Raw genomic sequence first — 10,400 nt, forward strand, 5'->3', positions numbered from 1 at the left:
AGGAAAGGAGAGGAAGAATAGAGCAGAGGGAAGGGAAGGTAGAGGAGAGGAAAGGAGAGGAAGAATAGAGCGGAGGGAAGGGAAGGTAGAGGAGCGGAAAGGACAGGGACACTCAGAGGTGAAACAGTGTCAGGTGAACAATGGAGGGGAACGACAGACGTGACATCACCGGTGGGAGAAAAGGGAGCGGAGGGAAGGAATCGTGCGTGTGCCCGTGTCTGTGTGTGTCTTCATGTGTGGGTGTCTCATTCAGGCCAGCGAAGGTGCTAATCTCTTCTCGCAGAAAACAAATCTGCCTAGTTATTACTGTCATCTCTCTCTGCTTTTCTGCATCCTCCTCCCTCTCCTTTTCCAGACCTTCCCCTCGTTCTCAGTTACACTCTGTTCTCTCTCCTTTTCATCTCTCTCCTCTCCATCTCTCAGCCCAGTCAATAGGACTTTGGCTTATCAAGTCTGCCCGGGGTTGCCATGGAGACGGTCAGGATGGTCTGGGTTAGGAAGAAGAACAGGTGTGTGTGTGTCTGTAGAGGAAGGTTTTGGGAGTTATTTCTGCTGGCGTCTTAATATCTCCTCTAGTCCTGTCAGGACACATTTCACAACAGTCTGGTCCATAGAACCCACTGTCACAGACACACACACACACACACACACTGAGAGCCTTTCTCTCACTAGGTAGTGTCCTAAATACGGATTCAGTTGACTCTGCGGTGTGTGCGTGCGTGTGTGTGTCTGCGCCGATATTCTGGATGGGATACCATCACCAGACCTTTGAACAGAATGTCTGTGGGTAATGGTAAGTGTATTCTGCGTGTTTGTCCCTGTTCTGGCCCATATTGTATAATTGAGAATGAATGTGTGCTTCACTGCAGATTTAAAAAGCAGCTCTGCAGGATTTATTTTTAGCATCACAGGCAAATGCAGCCTCTCTCGTCTCTCCTTTCCCCCTCGCTTCTCTCCCTCTCTCCCACTCCATCTCATCTCTCAATGCTTTCTCTTCCCCTCTGTCCATTCATCTCCTCTCGCTCTGTCCACACACGCACGCACACACACACACACACACACACACACACACACACACACACACACACACACACACACACACACACACACACACACACACACACACACGTCACGCAAACATGACACTAGCTTAACATCCTGTCTCCTTTTCTCTTCTACAAAGTTTGTCTCTAAATAGATGATTTCTCTCTACATCCATCTCTTTCTCTCAGAGGAGTCCCAGATCTCATAGAGGTAGTGGATTTAAAAAAATAATAATCTCGCTCCAGTTGAAGTGACGTACGTACTGTACGTATGTGTCACTAAGGCAACACAGAGGCAAGGGTCAGGCGCTAGCTCGACAGGCGCTAGTCACACAGCAGCGCTATGAGGAATTCCCTCAGGGTAGACCCAGGCAGGCCAGCTAGCGTGCTACAGTGCTAGCGATAGCATAGAGTCAGCCAGTGTAGCACTAACTAGTTATTGTAAAGCTAAGAGCTATTAACATACAGTTGAAGTCGGAAGTTTACATACAGCTTAGCCAAATACATTGAAACTCAGTTTTTCACAATTCCTGACATTTAATCCTAGTAAAAATTCCCTGTTTTAGGTCAGTTAGGTCTTAGGTCAGTCACCACTATTTTAAGAATGTGAAATGTCAGAATAGTAGAGAGAATGATTTATTTCAGCTTATATTTCTTTCATCACATTCCCGGTGTGTCAGAAGTTTGCATACACTCAATTAGTATTGGGTAGCATTGCCTTTAAATTGTTTAACTTGGGTCAAACGTTTCAGGGAGCCTTCCACAGTTGCGTGAATTTTGGCCCATTCCTCCTGACAGAGCTGGTGTAACTTAAACAGGTTTGTAGGCCTCCTTGCTCACACACGCTTTTTCAGTTCTGCTCACAAATGTTCTATAGGATTCTAAGTCAGAGGTTTGTGATGGCCACTCCAATACCTTGACTTTGTTGTCCGTAAGCAATTTTGCCACAACTTTGGAAGTATAATTGGGGTCCATTTGGAAGACCCATTTGCGACCAAGCTTTAACTTCCTGACTAATGTCTTGATGTTGCTTCAATATATCCACATAATTTTCCAGCCTCATGATGCCATCTATTTTGTGAAGTGCACCAGCCCCTCCTGCAGCAAAGTACCCCCACAACATGATGCTGCTTCACGGTTGGGATGGTGTTCTTCGGCTTGCAAGCTTCCCCCTTTTTCCTCCAAACATAATGATGGTCATTATGGCCAAACAGTTCTATTTCTGTTTCATCAGACCAGAGGACATTTCTACAAAAAGTACAATCTTTGTCCCCATGTTCAGTTGCAAACCGCAGTCTAGATGTTTTATGGTGGTTTTCGAGCGGTGCCTTCTTCCTTGCTGAGTGGCCTTTCAGGTTATGTCGATATAGGACTCGTTTCACTGTGGATATCGATACTTTTGTACCTGTTTCCTCCAGCATCTTCACAAGGTCCTTTGCTGTTGTTCTGGGATTGATTTGCATTTCTCGCACCAAAGTACGTTCATCTCCAGGAGACAGAACGCGTCTCCTTCCTGAGTGGTATGATGGCTGCGTGGTCCCATGGTGTTTATACTTGCATACTATTGTCTGTACAGATACACGTGGTACCTTCAGGCATTTGGAAATTGCTCTCAAGGATGAACCAGACTTGTGGAGGTCTACAATTCTTTGTCTGAGGTCTTGGCTGATTTCTTTTGATTTTCCCATGATGTCAAGCAAAGAGGCACTGAGTTTGAAGGTAGGCCTTGAAATACATCCACAGGTACACCTCCAATTGACTCGAATTATGTCAATTAGCCTATCAGAAGCTTCTAAAGCCATGACATAATTTTCTGGAATTTTCCTAGCTGTTTAAAGGCACAGGTATACAGCTAATGTTATAGCGGAATTGAATGGTATACAGCTAATGTTATAGGGGAATTGAATTGTATGCACCTAATGTTATGGGGGAATTGAATGGTATACAGCTAATGTTATAGGGGAATTGAATGGTATACAGCTAATGTTATGGGGGAATTGAATGGTATACAGCTAATATTATAGGGGAATTGAATGGTATACAGCTAATGTTATAGGGGAATTGAATGGTATGCAGCTAATGTTATGGGGGAATTGAATGGTATACAGCTAATGTTATGGGGGAATTGAATGGTATACAGCTAATGTTATGGGGGAATTGAATGGTATACAGCTAATGTTATAGGGGAATTGAATGGTATACAGCTGATATTATGGGGGGGATTAAATGGTATACAGCTAATGTTATGGGGGGGAATTAAATGGTATACAGCTAATGTTATAGCAGAATTGAATGGTATACAGCTAATGTTATGGGGGAATTGAATGGTATACAGCTAACGTTAGAGGGGAATTGAATGGTAAACAGCTAATGTTATAGCGGAATTGAATGGTATACAGCTAATGTTATAGTGGAATTGAATGGTATACAGCTAATGTTATAGGGGAATTGAATGGTATACAGCTAATGTTATAGGGGAATTGAATGGTATACAGCTAATGTTATTGCGGAATTGAGTGGTATATAGCTAATGTTATAGTGGAATTGAATGGTATACAGCTAATGTTATAGGGTAATTGAATGTGATACAGCTAATGTTATGGGGGAATTGAATGGTATACAGCTAACGTTAGAGGGGAATTGAATGGTAAACAGCTAATGTTATAGCGGAATTGAATGGTATACAGCTAATGTTATAGTGGAATTGAATGGTATACAGCTAATGTTATAGGGGAATTGAATGGTATACAGCTAATGTTATTGCGGAATTGAGTGGTATATAGCTAATGTTATAGTGGAATTGAATGGTATACAGCTAATGTTATAGGGTAATTGAATGTGATACAGCTAATGTTATGGGGGATTTGAATGGTATACAGCTAATGTTATGGGGGAATTGAATGGTATACAGCTAATGTTATAGGGTAATTGAATGTGATACAGCTAATGTTATGGGGGATTTGAATGGTATACAGCTAATGTTATGGGGGAAATGAATGGTATACAGCTAATATTATGGGGGGAATTGAATGGTATACAGCTAATGTTATAGGGGAATTGAATGGTATACAGCTAATGTTATTGCGGAATTGAGTGGTATATAGCTAATGTTATGGGGGAATTGAATGGTATACAGCTAATATTATAGGGGAATTGAATGGTATACAGCTAATATTATGGGGGAATTGAATGGTATACAGCTAATATTATAGGGGAATTGAATGGTATACAGCTAATGTTATGGGGAATTGAATGATATGCAGCTCATGTTATGGGGGGGAATTGAATGGTATACAGCTAATGTTATAGGGGAATTGAATGGTATGCAGCTAATGTTATGGGGGAATTGAATGGTATGCAGCTAATATTATGGGGGAATTGAATGGTATACAGCTAATGTTATGGGGGAATTGAATGGTATACAGCTAATGTTATGGGGGAATTGAATGGTATGCAGCTAATATTATGGGGGAATTGAATGGTATACAGCTAATGTTATGGGGGAATTGAATGGTATGCAGCTAATATTATAGGGGAATTGAATGGTATACAGCTAATGTTATGGGGGAATTGAATGGTATGCAGCTCATGTTATGGGGAGGAATTGAATGGTATGCAGCTAATGTTATGGGGGGAATTGAATGGTATGCAGCTAATGTTATAGGGGAATTGAATGGTATGCAGCTAATGTTATGGGGGGGATTGAATGGTATGCAGCTAATGTTATGGGGGGAATTGAATGGTATGCAGCTAATGTTATGGGGGGAATTGAATGGTGTGCAGCTAATGTTATGGGGGGGAATTGAATGGTATGCAGCTAATGTTATGGGGGAATTGAATGGTATGCAGCTAATGTTATGGGAGAATTCAATGGTATACAGCTCATGTTATGGGAGAATTGAATGGTATGCAGCTAATGTTATGGGGGATTGAATGGTATACAGCTAATGTTATAGGGGAATTGAATCGTATACAGCGGATATTATGGGGGGATTAAATGGTATACAGCTTATGTTATGGGGGGAATTAAATGGTATACATCGAATGTTATGGGGGGAATTAAATGGTGTGCAGCTAATGTTATGGGGGGGAATTGAATGGTATGCAGCTAATGTTATGGGGGAATTGAATGGTATACAGCAAATGTTAGAGCGGAATTGAAAGGTATACAGCTAATGTTATGGGGGGATTTGTATGGTATACAGCTAATGTTAATTGGGAAATTGAATGGTATACAGCTAATGTTATAGGGGAATTGAATGGTATACAGCTAATGCTATTGGGGAATTGAATGGTATACAGCTAATGTTATAGGGGAATTGAATGGTATACAGCTAATGTTATAGGTGAATTGAATGGTATACAGCTAATGTTATAGGGGAATTGAATGGTATACAGCTAATGTTATAGGGGAATTGAATGGTATACAGCTAATGTTATAGGGGAATTGAATGGTATACAGCTAATGTTATAGGGGAATTGAATGGTATACAGCTAATGTTATAGGGGAATTGAATGGTATACAGCTAATGTTATAGGGGAATTGAATGGTATACAGCTAATGTTATAGGGAATTGAATGGTATACAGCTAATGTTATAGCGGAATTGAATGGTATACAGCTAATGTTATAGGGGAATTGAAAGGTATACAGCTAATGTTATGGGGGGGTCTCAATTCCCTCATTACATGTTGTGTATTTAACCCTCTGGTATACAGCTAATGTTATCAGGGGGAATTGAATGGTATACAGCTAATGTTATGGGGGAATTAAATGGTATACAGCTAATGTTACGGGGGGAATTTAATGGTATGCAGCTAATGTCATGAGGGGAATTGAAGGGTATACAGCTAATGTTATGGGGGGAATTGAATCGTATACAGCTAATATTACGGGGGGTGTATTGTAGGGTATACAGCTAATGTTACGGGGGATGTATTGTAGGGTATACAGCTAATGTTACGGGGGGTGTATTGTAGGGTATACAGCTAATGTTACGGGGGGTGTATTGTAGGGTATACAGCTAATGTTACGGGGGGTGTATTGCAGGGTATACAGCTAATGTTACGGGGGAAGTATTGTAGGGTATACAGCTAATGTTACGGGGGGTGTATTGCAGGGTATACAGCTAATGTTACGGGGGATGTATTGCAGGGTATACAGCTAATGTTACGGGGGATGTATTGCAGGGTAAACAGCTAATGTTACGGGGGATGTATTGCAGGGTATACAGCTAATGTTACGGGGGGTGTATTGTAGGGTATACAGCTAATGTTACGGGGGGTGTATTGTCAAGAGAAGATAAATCACCAGACACTAGATATGTTGTTTCAGAGACAAACCTAGGTGCAGTGATCACTCAGGCTCTAAGTGAAAGTCAGGTTTCACCCTTAAAATGGTCTGTACCACCGTAACAGGAGCAGTGCAGGAGTGGGAAGGAGCCAGGCTAACACGGGAAGAACTGGTCACAGCAACCTCACTGACTGACAGCGACTCTACCCTTCATTTACCCAACATCAATGTGTGTGTGTGTGTATGTGTGAAAGTGGGAGAAAGAGAGAATAACACAGGGATGAACACACACACAAGCGCCTGAACGCACGCACACACAAACAAACACACACGCCCTAGGTTACGCAAATGTTACTGCACTCTTGTGCACTTCTGTATTAATAATGAACATACAGGCCATTCCAAATCACCATGTTCAGCGTCTGAACTGAGAACACACACAGAGAGCCTTACAACCTCCTACACTATTTAGGATGGACACACACACACATACACACACACAGATCCGCATGCACGTACACACACACATACAAAATTTCACATTAATATGTCTTTCATCGCATTGGATATATGAAATAAAGTGAAACTGTGTCAAATAAACGGTCAAATCATCAACTTGCATGTGTGTTAGTGTGTCTCTATAAAACTGACAGTTACAGGTAATGTATGATACAGGCAGCTTTTAGATTTCTCTTTTCTAAGCATTATTGTGTCTGTTGTTACATTTAAAACCTGTCTCCACCTCTCATCGACACCCGTCTCCTCCCTGTCATCGACACCCATCTCCTCCCCTTCATCGACACCCATCTCCTCCCGTTCATCTACACCTGTCTCCTCCCCTTCATCTACACCTGTCTCCTCCCCATCATCTCCACCTGTTTCCTCCCCTTCATCGACACCTGTTTCCTCCCCTTCATCGACACCTGTCTCCTCCCCTTCATCAACACCTGTCTCCTCCCCTTCATCTACACCTGTCTCCTCCCCATCATCTACACCTGTTTCCTCCCCTTCATCGACACCTGTCTCCTCCCCTTCATCGACACCTGTCTCCTCCCCTTCATCTACACCTGTCTCCTCCCCTTCATCTACACCTGTCTCCTCCCCTTCATCAACACCTGCCTCCTCCCCTTCATCTACACCTGTCTCCTCCCCTTCATCTACACCTGTCTCCTCCCCTTCATCAACACCTGTCTCCTCCCCTTCATCTACACCTGTCTCCTCCCCATCATCTACACCCTGTTTCCTCCCCTTCATCTACACCTGTTTCCTCCCCTTCATCTATACCTGTCTCCTCCCCGTCATCTACACCTGTTTCCTCCCCTTCATCTACACCTGTCTCCTCCCCGTCATCTACACCTGTTTCCTCCCCTTCATCGACACCCACCTCCTCCCCGTCATCTACACCTGTCTCCTCCCCTTCATCGACACCTGTCTCCTCCCCTTCATCTACACCCATCTCCTCCCCGTCATCTACACCCGTCTCCTCCCCTTCATCTACACCTGTCTCCTTCCCTTCATCGACACCTGTCTCCTCCCCTTCATCTACACCTGTCTACTCCCTGTCATCTACACCTGTCTCCTTCCCTTCATCGACACCTGTCTCCTTCCCTTCATCGACACCTGTCTCCTCCCCATCATCTACACCTGTCTCCTCCCCATCATCTACACCTGTCTCCTCCCTGTCATCTACACCTGTCTCCTCCCCTTCATCGACACCTGTCTACTTCCCTTCATCAACCCCTGTCTCCTCCCCTTCATCAACACCCGTCTCCTCCCCATCATTGACACCCATCTCCTCCCCCTCATCGACAACTGACTCCTCCCCGTCGTCAACACCTGTCAACTCCCCTTCAACAAGTGACATCAATAAGGGATCATAGCTTTCACCTGGTCAGTCTATGTCATGGAAAGATCTCCTAATGTTTTGTACACTCAATGAATATCTCTATTACAGTATCCTATGGGCTGGTTTCAAGATATATAGGCCTTAATAAAGTACAACATGCATCACAGTGTGATAGGCCTTAATAAAGTACAACATTTTCTTTATTTAACCAGGTAGGCCAGTTGAGAACAAGTTCTCATTTACAACTGCGACCTGGCATGCAGTTGCATCACAGTGTGATAGGCCTTAATAAACCGACTCGATTTTTATCTACTTCTACTTTTGTAAGATGAAATATAAGTGATATATGTTCTGTTGCTCTGCTCTGCTCTGAGTTGATGTGCAGTTAAAGTGAAAAATAGGGAAGTATATTTCTGACCCTATAAAGATGCCTGGGCCAACTTCAATGTGCATGACTATGCCTCGCTCCAATATATCTGTCTTGTAAAAATAAATATATTTACAAGGAGCAAACTCTGACTCGGTCTACGCACAGAGCACTTGCATCAGACCAGATCAATCGATGCCAAGCCTTACATCAGAGGAACTCTGCAGACAAGAGCAATCAACAGTGGAATTCTGTGTAGAAACCTTGGAGAAAACAGATAGTTGAGAGGATGGGAGATATTTTCTCTGCATTGCATTTCTCCTTCAAAATCTTTTCCCATCACAAGATGGAGGAAATCGGCTATTTCATATTTTCATAACTGGGAAACAGTGTGTGTGTGTGTGTGTGTGTGTGCGTACACGTGTGAGTGTGTGTGTAGATAAAGAAGTAATCAGATCTTACCGAGCACGCCCAGACGATAGTTCATAGAGACCACAATGACGTTGCCGTAGGCGGCGAGGACGCTGGCGTCAAACATGTTTCCGGTTCCTTCCATGTAGGAGCCGCCGTGAATGAACAGCATCACCGGCTTCTTCCTGCGGTCACGGATGTCTTCAGACACACCACACACACACACACACACACACACACACACAAAGGAGAAGAAGAGTGAGAGAGGTAGAAAAAGAAAGTCAATGAATGTTTCTCCATCAAGAACAACTTTAGGCCATACCTGTAGAATCAACACCATAATATCAGTTTGATATTGGATTATGGGTGGAGGTGTAGTAGATCTGTAAGTCTAATGGGGACATGGGTGTATAGGGGCTTTCAGATACCGTTTATATAGTGGTGGTAGTGTGCGGGGTGTGAAATATAACTTCCAGCAACACACAAACAATTCCGTTCCCTGATCCACTCTGTGTCTGGTAGCCTGTCTGCCTCGCCGCTCACAGAATTTAATTTGCAACACAATGCTGTAACGATGTGCGCTGAGAGTCGGGAAGCAAGTTCAGGGAGTGTTTTAATAAAATAAACGCAACATAATACAACACAAGAAACACTAACAGCACACAGACATGAAACTGAAACAAAACAATGACGCCTGGGGAAGGAACCAAAGAGAGGGACATATGTAGGGAAGGAACCAAAGAGAGGGACATATGTAGGGAAGGAACCAAAGAGAGGGACATATGTAGGGAAGGAACCAAAGAGAGGGACATATGTAGGGAAGGAACCAAAGAGAGGGACATATGTAGGGAAGGAACCAAAGAGAGGGACATATGTAGGGAAGGAACCAAAGAGAGGGACATATGTAGGGAAGGAACCAAAGAGAGGGACATATGTAGGGAAGGAACCAAAGAGAGAGACATATGTAGGGAAGGAACCAAAGAGAGGGACATATGTAGGGAAGGAACCAAAGAGAGGGACATATGTAGGGAAGGAACCAAAGAGAGGGACATATGTAGGGAAGGAACCAAAGAGAGGGACATATGTAGGGAAGGAACCAAATAGAGGGACATATATAGGGAAGGTAATCAGGGAAGTGATGGAGTCCAGGTGAGTCTGATGACGAGCAGGTACGTGTAACGATGGTGACAGGTGTGCGGCCATAACGAGCAGCCTGGTGACCTATAGGCCGGAGAGGGAGCACAAATGACAAATGCAAAACGCAAAAAATATAGTCTCTTGATTTAAAACATTTCCGACCCGAAATTGTTCTGTTCCGTAAGACGATTTTACGTCGATTTTACGAAGACATAAGATTTTTTCATTACCCCCACCAGCTGATATTTTTTCAAGTCAACCGTGGTGAACTGCGGATATCCAACCTGATGCAGGACTCTCGTCT

General features: G+C 43.3%; 1 protein-coding gene across 3 annotated transcripts in view; it reads right to left on the reverse strand.

The window, feature by feature from the left end:
• The window catches only part of LOC135510524 (neuroligin-2-like), a 329,641-nt gene that overhangs the window by 125,803 nt on the left and 193,438 nt on the right, over positions 1–10,400 (reverse strand). For all 3 annotated transcript variants that reach the window (XM_064931530.1, XM_064931531.1, XM_064931528.1), the window contains one exon: positions 9,011–9,160. In XM_064931530.1, the coding sequence (XP_064787602.1) occupies positions 9,011–9,160 (150 nt within the window). The remainder of the gene's footprint in view (positions 1–9,010; positions 9,161–10,400) is intronic.

Source organism: Oncorhynchus masou, chromosome 23 (assembly GCF_036934945.1).
Source record: "Oncorhynchus masou masou isolate Uvic2021 chromosome 23, UVic_Omas_1.1, whole genome shotgun sequence".
Lineage (NCBI taxonomy): Eukaryota > Metazoa > Chordata > Actinopteri > Salmoniformes > Salmonidae > Oncorhynchus > Oncorhynchus masou.